General features: G+C 30.8%; 3 protein-coding genes across 7 annotated transcripts; 2 read left to right on the top strand and 1 right to left on the bottom strand.

Annotated features, from left to right (window-relative positions):
* The first annotated feature begins 162 nt into the window (after positions 1-162).
* Positions 163-6,664, top strand: LOC130672463 (rab11 family-interacting protein 4). 4 transcript variants are annotated; one of them, XM_057477067.1, is made up of 8 exons: positions 163-518; positions 795-1,453; positions 3,016-3,096; positions 3,744-3,785; positions 3,877-3,994; positions 4,086-4,775; positions 5,157-5,213; positions 5,291-6,664. In XM_057477067.1, the coding sequence occupies exons 2-8, from the start codon at positions 945-947 to the stop codon at positions 5,411-5,413; spliced, it is 1,620 nt and encodes a 539-aa protein (XP_057333050.1). In that variant the 5' UTR covers positions 163-518; positions 795-944; the 3' UTR covers positions 5,414-6,664. The 4 variants fall into 4 exon arrangements, with proteins under 4 accessions (XP_057333050.1, XP_057333049.1, XP_057333051.1 ...); XM_057477066.1 differs by having other exon boundaries at positions 166-518; positions 3,741-3,785; XM_057477068.1 differs by having other exon boundaries at positions 166-518; positions 3,741-3,785; positions 3,907-3,994.
* Positions 6,665-7,220: 556 nt separating this feature from the next.
* LOC130670700 (protein VAC14 homolog) lies at positions 7,221-13,251 on the top strand. 2 transcript variants are annotated; one of them, XM_057474127.1, is made up of 6 exons: positions 7,221-7,375; positions 7,469-7,607; positions 8,991-10,587; positions 10,675-10,793; positions 12,762-12,841; positions 12,911-13,251. In XM_057474127.1, exons 2-6 carry the CDS (start codon positions 7,504-7,506, stop codon positions 13,249-13,251), a joined length of 2,241 nt encoding a protein of 746 aa, XP_057330110.1. In that variant the 5' UTR covers positions 7,221-7,375; positions 7,469-7,503. The 2 variants fall into 2 exon arrangements, with proteins under 2 accessions (XP_057330110.1, XP_057330111.1); XM_057474128.1 differs by having other exon boundaries at positions 7,229-7,375; positions 7,452-7,607.
* A 27-nt stretch (positions 13,252-13,278) lies between these two features.
* On the bottom strand, positions 13,279-19,199 carry LOC130670699 (serine/threonine-protein kinase TBK1). The gene is made up of 4 exons (XM_057474126.1): positions 19,090-19,199; positions 15,353-17,189; positions 13,870-14,071; positions 13,279-13,794 (listed from the first exon to the last, which is right to left on the bottom strand). The coding sequence occupies exons 2-4, from the start codon at positions 17,143-17,145 to the stop codon at positions 13,279-13,281; spliced, it is 2,511 nt and encodes an 836-aa protein (XP_057330109.1). The 5' UTR covers positions 17,146-17,189; positions 19,090-19,199.
* Between the last annotated feature and the right edge of the window lie 182 nt (positions 19,200-19,381).

The raw sequence follows: 19,381 nt of genomic DNA on the forward strand, positions 1-19,381 counted from the left end.
TATCTTTTTCCCACGTCTATTGTTAGTTTTGGAATTTGTCTCTGTACTTTATTATTACTGTATACGTTGGCTCGGTCGACGATCGTATCGTCATCGAGTTGGAGTAAAGCGGTACCAAGGTGTACGACTTGGACTACCACTCAGTCGAGTTTTCTGTAGGATAAGTAACGCGTGATTCATCACGAGACGTTCCCACGACTGCTGTGATTTTTTTTTCTTTTTATTGTTAATTACCAGTGTTGATATCTACCTGTTTGCGCTCAACTCAGTTGTTATTTTAAAATTTTAAAAGTGATATTTAAATTTTTAAATATTTATTACCTGCAAATAAATATACTGATGTATATTTATATATATTTATGAATACTTGACAGTATTATTTTATTTATGACGTATATTTTATTGTAATTAATAATATTTAAATTTTTAAATATTTATAATAAATATATAATATATATAAACGTAAAATGTGTCAAAGCGGACAGTATGGCGACGTGTGTTCATTGATGATACGTCAGGTGAGTCGAGGGCAATTACACTGAGTATATTTTTATATTTATGACATTTTTATATTATCGATTAGTTTTTATTTCAAATATATATGACTACTCTATAGATCATTCATAAAATCTATTAATAGAATACGATATCGTGATGTCTTATGACAATTATATGTCATATATATATATACATATATATATATAACTATATGTATATGTTTATGTCAAATGGGCGCAATCATTTGAATATATATATAAATATATGATGAAATAAAATGTATTTATATTTTTCAGATTTAAAACGTAATTCGCGGGTAAATTTAAAACGGCAATGAAAACGTCGGAGACAAGGGATTAAAAATATATTTAAATACGTATATATACATGCATATATATATTTGTATATATAATATATATTAAATAAATAAACGGGTAAATAATAGAATGGTAAGCTCTCACTTCTCAACGGAACCGTATTCAGTTTCGAGTGCCTACGAGAGAAACGAAGAAAACGTCAGTGGTAGTCAAGTACCATCGACATCAACAATTATTTCAAATACTAGTGACACTAGATCCGTAGACAACAATAGGAATGATACAGGAGACAGTAATTCGTCAGCAACACTCCTTAAAACGCCTGTGCAGGTCAACAATATTGACATCACGACGTTGACAGGATGCATCAGAAGTCAAAGTGGTCCACCATCACTTTCGATATCGTTAGACGATCAGGATTTGAGGAGCACGTCGTCATCGTCAACAAAAACTCGTTCAGTAAATTCACCAAACATTACGACTGGTTCATATAATTTTAAACAAACTTCGGAGTATGGTGAGGAAAGTTACGAAGGTTTTGGTTATGGCCGTGATGTTGAACTTGATGTTGAAGTAGAATCTCCTGGTGGCGGTAATAGTTCGGCTCCATCTCCTACCACTGGCCTTCATTCTCTAGGGTAAAATATATAATATATATTATTAAGATAATGAGGACAATTTTTTTTCTAGTCATATCTATAGATGTGTAAAATAATTCATTCAAAAATAGGCCATTCGCCAGCCGAAATTGAAGTAGATTTTTCATTCTTTATTTAATTATTTATATCCGTAAGATGGACGTGGAACTTGTAAACTTGAGGCATTGAAATTTCGAGTGAAACTTTTTTTTGAGTGTTTGTAATTTTTATAGTAAAAAAAAAGTTCAGCTAGAACTTTATACAGGCGAATTTTGAGTAAAAAAAAGAACTTTTTTGAAACGTATTTTTATTATATACATTTTACCCTCGTTTCGAAAAAGTTCAAAAACCTCTAATTTGAAATTTTTTACGAGTGTCAATGTAGCAGACATCAGACAAATTTAAAATATAAATAAAAATAGGAAACAAAAAAATAATATTTATAAAAAATGCACTTAATAATTTAAAAATTTTTTAAATGCGCATTTATTTATAATTTTAAATTTATCTGATGTCTGCTACATTCACACTCACCTTTTTTTATTTTTATGGGACTATTGGTTTCTGATGGGAAGTTTTTCGGAACGAGGGTAAAATGTAGTAAAAATTCATTTTGAAAAATATGACATGTTTTAAAAACTTTCTTATATTATTCAAAATTCGCTCATATAAGATCTTATGATCCTGAGATTAGCAGACAATTGCAAATTTTTGAATTTTTTTTTTTCAGCCAATCAATTGCAAAAAAAAAAAAAGAAAAATATGCACATGTACAAAATTACAAAATCTACAGGTGCAATTTTTAAAATATTTTTTTCTTTATAATTTATCATTTTTTAAAAAATTCAAAAATTATAAAATGTCGGCTAACTTCAGTATCATAAAATCTTTAGTAAACTTTTTTTTTTACTATCAAAATTATAAAGGTTCTAAAAAAATTCCACTCGGTTCTGATCTGTCTCATGTTTAGCATTTCCACATGTTGAACTTTTTGGAATTTTTTTACACGGGTATATGATAGAATTAGTTGTTATTAAATTTGGTATCAATGAAAAAATTTTGACTAAATTTTGTACCGTTTCATAATTTAAACTCTTTTTTATTGCCCAGTATCGAAACAAATAAATTTATCATATCATTTGAATTACATTTAAATTACGCGGGAAAAAATACAATCGTATTTATTTTCATTAAATAAATTTAATTTGTTATCCGTGAAAAAAAATATATTAGGCGACTAATAAAAAAGAGTTTGATCGCGTAGATTTTTTTCCATCCCATGATTGTACAATCAACGAAATCAATTTTGCGAGTTAATGATGTCTTATTAAATTTCAATGATAAAAATAATCAAAAGATTCTAGAGTTAATTTTGGAGTATAAATTTTAATAAAAAATTAAATTCAAATCATATTTAATTTGGCGGTAATACTCCGGTAGTCATGTAGTGACTGTAAGTTGCTCGTGTCATTATTTATTTATAATTATTATTATTATGTACTATCGTTAACGCCCTTTATAGATAATTAAATTTATATTATTTATCTTATATATATATTTAGAAAAACTAGTACAGCCAGTCCTTGTTCAACGCTTGGTAGACACACGTGGCTGCGGACTTCCTTGAAACGGACTCCACCCGGGTAAGTTTTATTTATGACAGGCCAGAATTTTTACCTTAATTAAAAAATATGAGAATTAATAATTAATGATGTCAAATTTTTGATATTACGGGAAAAATATTGGTCGTGTTGAAAAGTTTTTCAAGCAAAAGTTGTTCTAAATTCAATTTTCTAAAAAAAATGTCTCTTATAATTTTTACTTAAGATTAATAAGGAAGCCGTAATTTCAAAATTAAGATTTTCATAATTAACAAAAATTTGAATCATTCATTATGAATCTTAATTTTGGAATTACGGTGAAAATATTGGTCGTATGGAAAAATTTTTCAAGTAAAAGTTGTTCAAAATTCAATTTTCCAAAAAAAATGTCTCTTATAATTTTTCCTTAGGATTAATAAGGAAGCCGTAATTTCAAAATTAAGATTTTGATAATTAACAAAAATTTGATTCATTCATTATAAATCTTAATTTTTGAATTACGGTGAAAATATTGGTCGTATAAAAAAGTCATAAGAGACATTTTTTTATAAAATTAAATTTCCGACAACTTTTGTTCAAAAACTTTTTTTAGAAGACCAATATTTTCGCCGGAATATTAAACATTTGTGACAGAGTATTTAGAATTTTTTTTTTTAAATAAATAAATATGTTTTATTTTATTTCAGTAGTGCGAGACCGACAAGGCAACTGGGATCCAATGCACTAGCGAGGTATGATAATTACATATTATTTTAATTTTCATTTATTTTTTTATTTTATTTTTTCGTTATTTTTTGTTCTTTTTTTTTATTATTTATTTAGTCAGCTTTATAGAAGTGGAAGTTTTAATAGTTCAGGTAGAGGTTCAACCTGTGACGCTACCGACGATATGTACAGTGACGTTTCTTTGGAGGACGACGTTATAGATCTCAATCACCGAGTATGTAAAAAAAAAAAAATAATTATAGAGACAGTTATTACATAAGAGTGTAGACTATAATAGTATTGTGTTGTTGTTTTTATTATCGCAGGTAAAATTAATACAAGAACGAATGGACGCACTTGCAGATACTCAGTCAGTTAGCGGGGAACGTTACGCGAGAGTTAAGCAAGAGAATGCAACATTGCAAGCGAGAATTATAATGCTAGAAGAAGCAGCTAAAGATGCTGAGGCTAGAGCTGAAGAAAAATTACAGAGTGAACAGCGACGACATCGTGAATGGGTGGGTCGTTTGGAACGAGAAAAAGAATTGCAGCTGGAAAATTACGCTATGAAAGTTCAAGCGATCGAAGTTGAGTGTTCGGGTTTAAGAGAACAAGTAGCACGACTACGCGAGCAACTAGACAGTGCTAAGGAAGAGCGTTTAAGATTAGAAAATTTATTGGATGACGCTAACTCTGCCACGAATAGCGCACGTGAAGCGGAGAGACAGGCTGTGCTACGTGCCAATGAAACACGTGTTCTTCTTGATGCTGCCAAAGAAGAGTTGGCTAATCGAGCTAAAGATCGTCAGAGAATTGAAGATCTGCTGCTTGAAGTTGCAAGACTTGGGGCAACTAACAAAAGTTTACAGGAATCACAGGATGAGCTACAGGCTGCGATAGCAGTCCATGCAGGACGTGAACTTTTGATGTTGAATTCTAATAGTTTGTATGATGACTTTGATAAAAATCCTCAAAGTTTAGCTGCTGAGCTGTCAGCTAATCAAAATCAAGACCAGGTACTTTATTTTTTTTTATTTCTTCGTTCGTCGCGCCGCGACGTTCCGCTGCCATGTATTTGACATTTCGGTGTTGCCAAGTATCATGATTATGATTTTTAAAAATTCAAACTACACAAATTTATACTAGACAATTGTAATTTTTTTACTAAAATAAAAATTTATGTCGCTCATGGTCACCTACACCGCCTGGACTTATCCCGTTTTTTTTTATAGTGTAGAAGAACTCATAAAATTTCAAAAGACCAGGAAATTAATTTTCTTTTTAAATAATCTTTCAATAAAAATTACCGCGCTGCGTTGATAGCGCGACGGACGAAGGGTTAATTGATTTACAGTGATGCTGATAATGTTTACTAATCATAAATAATTATTTTACAGTTGGATGGTCACGAAAATGGTAACATTGCCGAAGATAAACCCCGCACAAAGGCCGAAGTAATATTTCAAATATTTTTATTTACCCAACTGACTAAACAACTCATTTTTTGACTTATTTATTTTTTTTCTTGCAGGTATTACAAGCTTTGAAAGAGCAGAAAGAAGTGAATGCACAATTACGGTCATACATTGATGGCATATTATTAAATATTGTTGAAAACAATCCACAATTACTGGAAGTTAAGAAGCAGCATTGACTTAATTTATAATAGTGATAAAATTAATTTTTTTTTCTTAGGAAATTATACTATTGAAATAGACGTAATTTGTTATTAGATTTTTTTAAGTATATAATTAAGTAAAAATAAATAAAAAAATATCAATCCGTCCGTGCATTGAATAACGTAATGTTATTTATATAATTAATGCAATAATAATGATATTAATTATAGAATATGTTTAAAGATAATTGATCGTGTCTCAAATTTTGAGTTTCATTTTATTTTGTTTACGTAATTTAAATTTATTATTTGACCTCTGCACACGGTGTTGGTAAATTTTTTACTTGTTATTTATTTAAATTATGATGCTGAAAATTGCAGACTTGAGAATTTTATTATTCTTAAAAAAAAAAATACTGATTATTAATAAATTTATTAAAGGTCCGTATATTAATTTCAAATTTTATTATTTTGTTTTTTATTTTATTTATTTAAGGCCATTCTCAGTCAGTGCCCCTGCTCCCACTTTTTAAAAATTTTCAATGACCCAACTGTCATAAGCGTATCAAATTTTTATCAATTAATTAAAAAAAAATTAAAGCGTTAAGGAAAAAACGGGTCTGAGATACAAAAAAAGGAGCAGATTTTTGTAATTTTTTTCAGAGTCCCTTTGTTTCTAAAATTCTTAAAATTTGTGACCTTATTCAGCGACATTCCAAGAATATTCTGATAAATTTTCAAAAAAAAATATTGAAAAATAAGCCAGTGGTAGAGGGGAGAGACGAGTCACTAAAAAAAGTCTCCATAGACAAGATAACTCATGACTGCCTCATCTGGAATCAAAAAACCAAAAAGATTTCTTTAGTACATAAGTTTATTTTGGATTTGAACGAAGGAATAAACAAAATAGTCATTTTTGAATTTTTGGTAAAGGTGCAGTCAAAAAACTCTGATTTTTCCCAAAAATTCTTCTTTTTGTTTATTTAAAAAATAAGTAGTTATTGAAAAAAAAATCCTGCGTTCAAATCTAAGATAAAATTATGTACTAAAGAAATTTTTTTGGTTTTTTGATTTCAGATGCAGTCATGAGTTATCCTGCCCATGGAGACTTTTTTTAAAGTGACTCGTCTCTCCCCACTACCACTGGCTTATTTTTCAATATTTTTTTATTAAAATTTTACAGAATATTCTTGGAATGATGCTCAATAATGTCACAAATTTTGAGAATTTTAATAACGAAGGTACTCTGAAAAAAAAATCACAAAAACATACTCTTTTTTTTTGCATCTCAGACGCGTTTCCTCCCTCAATTGTAGAAAGAACAATTTCTTTGAGATGTAGATTTGAAAAAAAATGCAGTTGATATCAATTGGGAGTTAAACGAAATTTCATTAAAATTTTCATGATTCAATTGATAAAATTTTAATACATTTTTGACAATTTAGTCATTGCATATTTTTAAAAAGTGGCAGGAATTGTCTAAGAGTGTCCTTAAATTTAAAAAAAAATTTCAATTGTCTGCTGCTCTTACGATTATTTAAAATTTATGACATCGATGATAAATATAAAAATAGTGATGATTAAAATAATTCATTAGGACGATTTAAATATAACGATAGTAATAAATAATTATTATTTGATAGCAATTTTTAATTTTAATTTTAAATACCCTAGTAATTTTTGTTATCAATTGTCATTTAATAAAATACAATATGATATATTTTTCAATAAAAAAAAAAAATTAATCTCGTTTTTTATTTCCAATTTGAATCCGAATCCTAATTTACAAGTGCGCTAAGAGGGAGCTAGTGTATTTTTTATATTATAGATATATGGCATATATGTGTAGTATTTATTATTTATCTGTCATATGGTGACAGTCAAGTAGTTTTTTATTATAAAATAATTACTTTTAATTAACAAGAGCAATATGATTAACAATTAAAATTTATAATTTATTGAATTAACTATTTTATTAAAATTGCAATTAATTAACAGGTAAAAATAAATATATATAATTAGGTTATATTTTATATTTATTGCAGTACTCAATTATTAATATATGACATTACAGTAATTACTTTGTTACAGATATTTTTATAATTTATATTGATAGTAAAAAAAAAATGATTTCGGAAAGAGATTACGCACCTTTAAGTGCAGCGTGTGTACGTTCATTGAATGATAAAGTTTATGACAAAAGAAAACCAGCAGCTACTGAAATTGAAAAGTATGATTTTTTAAAATTATTTATTACTTTAGTTCGCAAGATTTTATGAGAAAATTTACGCTAAAGGAATAAATTATTATTTTTAACTGTAGATACTTAGTCAGTATGTTTTAATTAAATGAATGTTATTAAACTATTTTTTAAAAAAATGGTTTAATTACTAGAAATTATTATGACCCTGAAGTTTGCAGCCAATTCAAAATTTTTGAATTTTTTTCTCAACAAATCAATTGCAAAGAAAATTAACTAAAAATATGCACATGTAAAAAATGAAAAAAACTAGAGGTGCAATTTTTTTTAATATTTTTTTTTTCTTATAATTTATCGTTTTGAAAAAAAATTCAACAATTATTAGACGTCGGCTAACTTCAGTATCATAAATTATTCAATACAAATTAAATTTTTATACCACCTGCATTAAAACTGAGTTTCAATGTCTGTTTTGACAGCCAATTTCTGACCAATGCATTTCAAAAGGCAGAACTTTATTATTTTACTTTTTAAGGAAAAATTAGCATCCGTTAACTCGGAAATTCTAAGAATTTTTCCCTTCGTTGACTAACTGTCCGAGTTAATGGAGTTCGACTGTATTTAAAATACAAAATTATTTTTTTGCCGTGCAATTAATCAGAAATTAGTCTGTTGTAACTGACTCCAGACATTAAAACTCTCAGTATCACCCGATGAAAAAAGATTTTATACAATTTTTTATAGACTATATATAATTGGATAGAAAAAATGGCCCGATCCAATTGTATACAATTTGTATAGAAATTGTATACAATTCTATATGATCCTGAAGTTGACAGACGATTATTATTATTAATTACTGAATTTATTTTTCTACTAACTAATTACAAAAAAAAAATCTAAAAAAATGCACATGTAGGAAATTAAAAAATCTATAAGTGCAATTATTAAAAATTTTTTTTTTTTATTATTTAGTTCTTAAAAAAATCCAAAGACTGTTAGACGTCGGCCAAATTCAGTATCATAATTCTATACAAATCGTATACAATTCTATATAATTATATACAAATCTATATATTGCAATTATATAGAATTGTATACAATTTTTATACAGTTGTATACAATTGGATCGGGCCATTTTTTGTATATAATTTTATACAATTGTATAAAATCTTTTTTCATCGGGCATCATCAATGCAGGTAATTTAAAAAATGTAGTCCATGGCACCAGATAAAACACGACATCAGATTTCGGATGATGTCAGCTCTCGTCTTCGGTTCTAAAAGTCACCCACCTTCGTCTGAAATTTTATTTCATCCCTTGTCCCCAATAAAAATTATAAAATCACCAACAACTATAATTTTATTGCTTGTATTTTTTCATATTGATTTAATATCATATATATATTGCAGAATGGTAAAAGAATTTTCAGCGCGCAATAATACAGTTCAAATAAAAAAACTGTTGAAAGTATTAGGGCAAGATTTCGCAACGTCACAAAACTCTCACACAAGAAAAGGAGGATTGATTGGTTTGGCAGCAATAGCCGTCGGTCTCGGAAAAGACACCGGGCAATACACCGAAGAATTAATACGTCCAATCTTGGCATGTTTTTCTGACCCAGACATTCACGTCCGATATTACGCCTGCGAAAGTCTTTACAATGTCGTGAAAATAGCAAGGAGCGCCGTACTGCCTCTTTTTACCGACATCTTCGGCGCACTGAGTAAATTAGCCTGCGATCCTGAACAAAACGTAAAAAATGCGACTGAGTTACTCGACAGATTGATGAAAGACATCGTCACGGAAAGCGGGATGTTCGACTTAGTCGGATTCATGCCGATATTAAGAGAAAGAATTTACATCAAGAGTCCATTTGGCAGACAATTCATGATCTCATGGGTGTCCGTATTGGACGCTGTACCAGACATGGATTTTGTTATAATTCTCCCCGAAATATTAGACGGCTTGTTTATTATTCTCGAAGATCCAACTCCTGAGATTAAAAAAATAACTGATACTGTCCTCGGCGAGTTTCTACGCAGCATCAAAGCCAATCCTTCGAGAGTCGATTTCCCAGGGATGATAAACATTCTTATCGTTCATGCCCAGAGTGCTGATGAGCTGCTTCAGCTGACAGCTATCTCTTGGATCCGTGAATTTGTGCAGCTGTCAGGTCCTTCAATGCTGCCTTTCGCATCGGGAATTCTGTCAGCTATTTTACCCTGTCTTGCTTACGACAGCGATAACCGTAAGAATATTAAAGAAACAGCAGCAAAAGTTAATTCATGTCTGATGGAACTCATTACAACCAAAGATTTACTGATTACCTGCGCGGCAGATAGAAAAGACAAAAAGTCGATGGCTGATGATGGGATTGAGTCGAAAGAAATTAAAAGTTTGGGTATCAGTGACAGCAGTGAAGCTGACAGTGATAAGAAAAAACCAGAGGGTCTTAATTTGTCTAAAATTGTTGAAGTTCTAACGAAACATTTGAAACAAACATCAGTTCAAACAAAAATTGCCGCGCTAAAATGGATTTATCATCTATTTATTCATATTCCAGATAAAATGTATAATCATATTGATGAATTATTTCCGGTGTTGATGCGCACACTTGGTGACAACTCTGACGAAGTTGTACAGCAAAATTTAGTCGTCATTGCGGAAATCATCAGTCCCCAGATAACAGTCACCGCAAAGGAAAAAAATAAATCGGGATTGACGTCAAGTCCGATGGGTAATAAATATTTTACTAAATTTATCGTTAATTTGTTGAGATTGTTCTCGACAGATCGACATTTATTGGAAGACAAGGGCGCGTTTATAATACGTGAATTATGTGTGTTATTGAGCGCTGAAGAAATTTATAAAATATTGGCTAAGATATTATTGGAAGAACAGAATTTAAGATTTGCTGGTATTATGATACAAACATTGAATGTCATATTGCTCACTAGCTCAGAGTTATTTGAATTGCGCAATAAATTGAAGGATTTAAAAAATGAGGTTTGTTAAAAAAATAATTATATATTTATTTTCTTATATTTTTTATACATATAACAAATTAATATATTATTTTTATATGAATTGCAGGAAAGTCGTAAATTATTTGTTTGCTTGTATGAATCGTGGTGTCATAATCCAGTTGCGACAATGGCTCTTTGTTTACTTGGACAAAATTACGCACACGCGTGTGATCTTGTTAAATCATTGTATCCTTTTTTTAAACTTTCATTTTTTAACACTAACAATATATCTGTAACGAACAATTTCAGACGAGGGTGAAGTTGGCTGATCACCCGCAGTCGTAATCGGGTTTCATTCTGGCTCACAGACAATATTTTTCGTAATTATTTGCATTTGAACTTACGACAGTTTTTAAAACCGAGTTTGTTTTTATCCAGGTTTAAATTAATATTGCTAGTATATCTATCAGGGTGGTCGTTAAAAATTAAATTTTCTCAGGCGCCCCATAAAAAGCTTCTTTTTAGTGAAAAAATACCTGGGGAATTTGGTTTTTTCTTTTTAAGTAAAAAGAACACGTGCCGCAGGACGATCCAAGTTCATTTTTTGATACAATCGCGGTTTTTTTTAAATATCTCATGAAATATGCAGATTAAAGGAAAAAATCATAGGAACAATTTTGTAGGAAATTAAATTCTTGACAAAAAAGGCCATGTTCATTTTTTTAATAAAATGTGTATTTATGAAAATATTTTAAAAAAACTTTTTTAGGTCTTATCAATTGAGCATTTTAAGGATTACGAATGTTTAAAATAACGTTTTTTCTTAAATATAGACAACTTCGTAACTCGTAACATATCAATCATCAATGCTTGTTGTAGTTTCTATATACTTAGAAAAATGTTATTTTCAAAATTTGTAATCCTTAAAACGCTCAATTCAGATCTAAAAAAAGTTTTTTTAAAATATCTTCATAAATACACATTTTATAAAAAAAATGAAAATGACCTTTTTTGTCAAGAATTTAATTTCCTACAAAATTGTTCCTATGATTTTTTCCTTCAATCTGCATATTTTATGAGATATTTAAAAAAAACCGCGATTGTATCGAAAAATGAACTTTGATCTTCCTGCGGCACGTGTTCTTTTTACTTAAAAAGAAAAAACCAAATTCCCCAGGTATTTTTTCATTAAAAAGAAGCTTTTTATAGGGCGTCTGAGAAAGTTTAATTTTTAACGACCACCTTAATAGATATACTAGCAATATTAATTTAAACCTGGATAAAAATAAACCCGGTTTGAAAAACTGGCTCTGAAAGTTTCAGTGTCAGCAGTCAATCAGAAACAATTTAATTTAAGACCAATGGTGCGATCAACTATTAGCGTACGCGTAATTTGTCATTTGCAATTCATGATTAAGCAGAAACTGTAAATACTATTTATTATTCACACAAATTTTTATGAAACTTAACCACAGTCAGAACTGTCATTTGCGTAAATAAAATTAATGCTCTGAAATTACTGTTAAACAAATGCCAAGTATCGGAGATTAAATTGCGAATGCCTTCAGCCAGTGGACAGAATTAGTAAATTACATACCTAGGGAGGAAAATACAAACACGAAGATTGAGACGTCCTCCTCTTCTTGATGTGTGTACGACTTTTCACCAGATCTGCACCTGAAAGTTTAAATTTTTGGCTCTGTTCGTAGGAAGAATGGCGCTTTTGCTAATTTTTATAATTTTCTCATAGAAAAGAACGACTTTTTTCCCTCTAAACAGAGAAGGAATTTAAACTTTCGTTGCAGGTATGGTTAAAATTGTGTCAACTGACAGAGCATTCCCAATTTACGCATATACGCTAATATCCCTAATTAAAAACTCCAATTAAAACCAATTGAAGTTATTGAAACTCAATCGGAAACAAACATTTAATCAGAATTACTTGGGAATGTTCCAAGAATCCGATTGAAATTTTGTAATCAGATTTAATAGGAAAATTAATTTTTTTTCCGATTGACTTTCCGATTTCTGATTAATTTCCAATCGGATTCAATCGGAGTTTTTAATCAGGGATTAGTCCGCGGCTTTGGACTAAAATTATCTCATTTCTACCGGCTGCAGAGACACTGAAACTAAAAATTCCAATGCAGGTAATCATGAAAATTACGTATTCATAAAAATAATCCTTAACAAATCAACTGCTAATTATTAAAGCGCCAACATCGAAGTAACCGTTGAATTTCTCACTGAAATTGATAAATTAGTCCAACTAATTGAGTCTCCAATATTTACTTGTACGTATTTAATCTGCTACCACTATAATTAGTAATTACCCTGCCTTAATTATCATTTAAAATCAACAGATTTGAGACTCGAGTTACTGGAGCCAGAAAGGAATGAGTCCTTGGTGAGAACTTTGTATGGTCTTTTGATGATTTTACCCCAGAGTGAAGCATTCGGAACTTTACAACGTCGATTAACGGCAATACCACCAGCAAGTTCAGTCATAGTGGCCAGTAAATCCAGTGAGTCCACTAACAAGAACAAACACACGGACGGAAATCACGTAGGGATTGATTTTGCGCGGCTTTTAAAACACTTTGAGAGTGTCCAGGAGAAACATAAAGAGCAGAAACATCGTCAGCGTCTCAATATGCTTGTGGATCGTGATTCAACGCCACCCAATCACGGTTTTGATACGTGATAAAATTTATAACTTATAAAAAAAAAATTACGATAATATGAACTGTTGATTATTTTTATAATTTATCTCTTCATCAGTATCTTCATCTGTTAAATTTTTATCTGAGTCATTAAATTCTTTGATGGCATTGTAATTATCATTATTAATTGTCAAATTATTAATTTTATCAACCAACAAATCATTTTCGCAAAGTATCAGTGCGATTTTATGCTGCGTATCACAAATATTTCGCCACATTTTTGTTCCTTCTTCACGAATAGAACCCGGAAGATTTGACGTCTGGCTGGTGGATTGTTTTGCTGGCAATGTATTTAGAAATGATGACAATGCCTCGTAATGTTCATTACCCTCTTGGCTCATGCGGCAGGCAAATGACTCCAGTGAATTACTGTAACTTTTTAAATCCTTGTCTAATATTTGGCTTTGGAGGTAAATTGTCTGGACCATTTTGTACCAGTCTGCTAAAGACTCAGAACGTTGGACTATTGCGGGTGTACATTCTGTTTCTAAAAGCATTTTAAGTCTGCGACCGGTTTCTGTCACCTGAAAATAATAATTGTAATTATTATTGATATAAAATTATGCTGTGGGGAGTAAGTAAAAAGATTATTTTTGTACTTTGATCCTTTCTAATACGTGGAACTGTTCGTCATTATAAGTGAGTGTCCGGGTAGCGCGATCTCTGAGAAGATGTTGCCAGCCATCTCGGAGTCGGTCTACGAGAGTTGACGCTCTTTGACTTGCTTTCGTTTTCCATGGACATGTTAATTGTCGGGTTGCTGATTCCCATTCAGCTTTTAAAACTTCGTCTTTGACGTATCTAGATTAATTTTATATTATTTTTAAATTATAGACACTGGTGAAAATTTTACATGAAATTTAATGCAAACGAGCGACCTGCTGTCACTACGAGACTGCTCAAATATCACTACTAAATTTATAAAATACGCAGAAAAAATGGATTTGCCGCAAAAAATTTTAATTTGCACCAAGAAATTTTATGCATTATCAATTAAATACAAAAATTGTCTTGGGGCGAGAAAAGATTTTTTTGGTCAAGAAATAATTCCTTGCACCGAGTAATTTTTTCTAGTTCTAAATAAATTTTTGTTTTCAATTCACAATGCAAAAAATTTATTGGGGTAAGTAAAAATTTTCTTTAGGCGAGTAAAGATTTTTTGTGTCACTGAATCCTTTTTTTTTCTATGCACACTTTTTTGGCTTTGAGAAGCTTCCTAAAACCAAAAGGGAGTATAAAAATCTGTCATTTTGGAATAAGTAACGCGATATAAATAATATAGCTATATATTCAGTGACATTCAGTCATATTTAGTGACAGAATAATTAAAGTATTAATTTATTTAAAGAAAATAAATACGATCGTCTTTTTTCTCGCGTAATTTAAATATAATTCGAATGATATAGATAAATCTATTTATCTCAATACTTGGCAATCAAAAAGAGTTTAAAGTATGAAAAGGCACAAGTTCAAGTCAAGACCTATCTAATGATACCAATTTCAATAACATTAACTAATTCTATCATGTAGATATGGCGGGAACAAAATTTTCCTTATTCTCTTAATAATATAGACGAGCAACCTGCAGTCAGTACGTGACTGCCCAAATATCACTACTCAATTTATAAAATACTCAGAAAAAAAGGATTTCTTTCCGCAACAAAATTTTAATTTGCACCAAGAAATTTTATGCATCATCAATTAAATACAAAAATTGTCTTGGGGCGAGAAAATGTTTTTTTGGTCAAGAAATAATTCCTTGCACCGAGTAATTTTTTCTAGTTCTAAATAAATTTTTGTTTTCAATTCACAATGCAAAAAATTTATTAGGGTAAGTAAAAATTTTCTTTAGGCGAGTAAAGATTTTTTGTGTCAATGAATCCTTTTTTTTTCTATGCACACTTTTTTGGCTTTGAGCAGCTTCCTAAAACCAAAAGGGAGTATAAAAATCTGTCATTTTGGAATATGTAAGTAACCCTGATGAGAAGAGACAATACGGGCAGACTCATGACGGGTAGTCGACTTCTCCTTAAAAATCGAAGATTTTCCCCAGTAAAATTTAGAAAATTCAATTATATTTACCTTTGGTAAAGTTGAGCAATTGCAGGAGCAAGTTCAGAAAACAATTGTTTATTTTTAGATTGTAATTCCATCCGCCATTCATTAGTTTTCCTCTCATTATCCAATAAAATATGCGGCATTGACGATGGGTTCGATAATTTTTTAATCGCCTGGATCCCAATGAATTCCCCGTGCTCAGTCGCAGTGAAAATTTTCTCAATAGCTTTCGTTAATTCTCTCAGACGATCGACTTCACCAGTTAGTCTAGTCAATTCAGATGACAAGAGATTGACAAAAGCATTGACTGAATCCTGTGACAACTTGCTAGAAATAGACAATCTATCAACAGTACGTTTGCACGAGTGTCCAACAGAACAGGCCAGTTTCGCTTGACTCGCATCATTTTCCACCGACACAAGATTCGCAAAAGTCGGAAAGACAATCGATTCGCTGTTGCATGATTTACTTTTTTCTCTATTCGACGAAGATGTTGATGTCGAAGAAACCGCATCCAATCCACCAGATGTTGAATTATTTATCACAGTCGTTCCCGTTGTCGTGGTAGCCGACGATGACGAAGAAACAATTGACGACGATGGTAACAAATTACCGAACCCACTGATCACCGCAGCTACGACGTTATTATTTTCCCGGGAAAATACAGCAAATGGTTTTTCCATTGTCGTGATTGGATACCCTTGTGCCACAGTATTTTCGTCAACTATTTTAGACAAAACCGTTTCGTCAAATAAAATAATTTGAGCATGAGGTTGAATTTCTGTCTGCTCTTGAATGTGAGCCTTCAGTGACTGAATTTTATCATCAGGATGAAGATAAATTTTCAATGACTGCATTGTGTGAAAATTAAATATATGAATAGGAGTACGACATAAAATATCAGTGACTTGATTAAAAAAACGATCGAAACTCCAGATGTACTGTTTGTTAACTTCAAGTAGACCAGCCAGAAGTGGAGTTACTATTTTTTTTAAACCATAGCTGAGTCTACAATTGCTGGGCAATTCTTTGCTCCATTCAATGGGACCATTTTCTGAAGTCTGAGTTCCCGATATCACTCCGGAGTCTTTTCTTGTCGTGATAAAGTACATGGTTTCTTTGTTACGTCGCCCGCCGAAGGGACGAAATGGTAAATTACCCGTAGCCACATGATACAGAGTGACCCCGATAGACCATAAATCAACAGTTGCCCCGAATGTTTTGTTCACTGGCTTACGAAGAACCGCGCGTTCGTACATATCAGGGTGCAAATACTCTTCAGTACCGTAGAGTGAGAAAAATTGCTGGTCTTCATTCAATTCTCTCGCGGCACCGAAGTCTGTTAGTTTATAAATTGTGCTGCCGTCGTCAGCGATGTACTTCATTATGTTACCGGGTTTGAGATCGCGATGCACGAGATTATTGTCGCGCAGATGCTTCATTCCGGCGCAAAGATGTTCGAGTACGAGCAGAAATTCGTTCTCTGCAAGTCCATATGTGTTTTCAGGATCGTCAAGGATATTGAAGAGACTTCCACCTGTGCAAAGTTCCATCACGATAACTTTGCCACGACCGTCTTGCTCGTCCTCGATGGCTAGTAGTTTTACGATATTTTCATGTTTTACTTTTTTTAGAACCTGGAATTCGCGCATCTGAACTTCCATAGGCCGCATGTGACTTAATTGGTTGAATGTTTTTACGGCGACTGGCTCTCCGTTATTTTTATCGACTCCTTGGAAAACGGCACCTGTTGCTCCTTTACCCAGGACACTTGTCGTACACCAAACATAGTTTTCAGACCCACGTAAATACGACATTCTTGTAGATTTTATTAATATTATTATTATAATTGTACGGTCATCTGTAATAAATATGATCCAGAAGTTAGCAGACAATCAACAATTTTTGAATTTTTTTTTTCAAAACGTCAAATGATTTTTAAAATAATTTAAAAATATGCACATGTAGGAATTTAAAAAAAATACAAGTGCAATTTTTCAATACATTTTTTTTTAATAATTTATCGTTTCGAAAAAAATCCAAAAATTATAAGACGTCGGCTAACTTCAGTATCTTTAACAAATACAGTTGCGTTAAATTTTTTTAGTAATTTTTGGATTTTATTTAAACGTTAAAGTGTAGAAAAAAAATATTTAAAAAAATTGCACCTATAGAATCTTTCATTTTCTACATGTGTATTTTTTTTTTTTTTTTTTTTTTAACTTCCCGCTAAGAAAATTGTAAATTTTCAAAAATTCGGGAAGTTATTGGTTTCGGTCCGATTTACGAAAATCGAATTTCCATCAGATGTCGACGTTTCGAGGTCCTAGGAAGCTATCCTGACTAATTTCACGATGATGTCCGAGTGTATGTATGTGTGTACGTACGTACGTACGTACGTACGTACGTACGTACGTATGTATGTATGTAAATATTCATAACTCTTGAACGGATGAACCGATTTTGATCGTTGAGGTGTCATTCGACGCGGCTTGTTAATGTCTTGAGGCCGTAGAAATTTGAACTTAATCGGTAGGGTGCGTTCAGAGATATTTCAAAAATAAAATTTTTTCAAAAATGTTTTATTTGGATAACTTCCAATTTGCTCGATGGATTGATTCCAAAATCTAATCAGCTCTAAAACTCTATAAGCCGCGTCGAATGCCACCTCAACCATCAAAATCGGTTCATTCGTTCAAGAGAAACCGTTGACGAAAGAATTCAAAAAAAATTTTTTCCTTGGTTTTTTTGAAATTTCTCAAAAACGGCTGAGTAAATCAATTTCAAAATTCGACCAGCTTTAGAACTTGATAAAACGCGTCGATTGCCACCTCAACCATCAAAATCGGTTGATTCGTTCGCGAGATATCGTGGAAGAAAGAAATGCTAAAAAATGGTTTTTTACAAAACAATGGCATACAAAAGTATTTGCGAGCTCGAAGAGCTCGAAAATATATTCACAATAATGTTTTCGAGCTCAGCGAGCTCGAAAACAGCGGGAAGTTTTGGGGCTGGCCCGCAGGGTCAACTGACAGACCGATTTTTTTAATTGATTTGCTGAAAACAAAATCTGAACATTAATTTTCTGTCAATGTCAGGATCATATTTTAATGAAACTGAAATTAGTGGTCTAATATTTTTGGGTTTTTTTTAAAACGATAAATCAGAAAAAAATATTTTAAAAAATTGCACCTAGAGATTTTTTAATTTTTTACGTGAGCATATTTTTAGTTTTTTTTTTTTTTTCGGCAATTAATTTGTTAAAAAAAAAACAAATCTAAAACTTATGTAGCAGACATAAGACAATTTTTTAATTACATATAAAAAAATTAAATAATTAAAATATAAAAATTCAAAAAATGCATGTGCTGAATTTTAAATTGTCTAAACGTGCATTTTTTTATTTTTATTTTATAAATATTTTCCTTCATTATTTCAGTTTTAAAAACTGTCAAATGTCCGCCAACTTTACTGTCAATTTTTCTGTCAATTTTAGGATCATAAATTTTATGGGTGAATCTAGTAGACATTAATTAGTTTTAAAAATTCAAAAAACAGCTGGTGAAATATTAATAAATTAAAAACAAAAAAATTGACATTTAGAGAATTAAAAAATTAGTGCGTTTTTTTCAATAACAATTTTTTAATTGTTGCTGTGTCAACTTTTAATCGAAATGATTTTTTGTCTTCTACAGATACTCACTCATTAAATTTTATTCTTATTTTATTATTTAAAAAAAATAAATATTTACATTACTTACTTCTTTGTTTTATTTACACATAAAAACAACCTACGTATTTTTGTTCACATAATAAATGATAATTTTCATTTGGGCGACATTTAATGTAAACCCGTGTCAGTAAAATCGGCGGGAAAATTTTTGTTTAAAAGAAACTGTAAGAAAACAAAAATTTCTTGTATTAATAAAAAATAAACACAGATTATTTTAATTAATTAGTTAATAATTAAATGTCAGTAAATTTTCGAAAAATAATTAATGAAAATTAAATATTTTTGCGCTTTTAGTTTTAATGAATTTTTTATTTAGTTGG

This window comes from Microplitis mediator, chromosome 7 (genome assembly GCF_029852145.1).
Source record: "Microplitis mediator isolate UGA2020A chromosome 7, iyMicMedi2.1, whole genome shotgun sequence".
NCBI classification, from domain to species: Eukaryota; Metazoa; Arthropoda; class Insecta; order Hymenoptera; family Braconidae; genus Microplitis; species Microplitis mediator.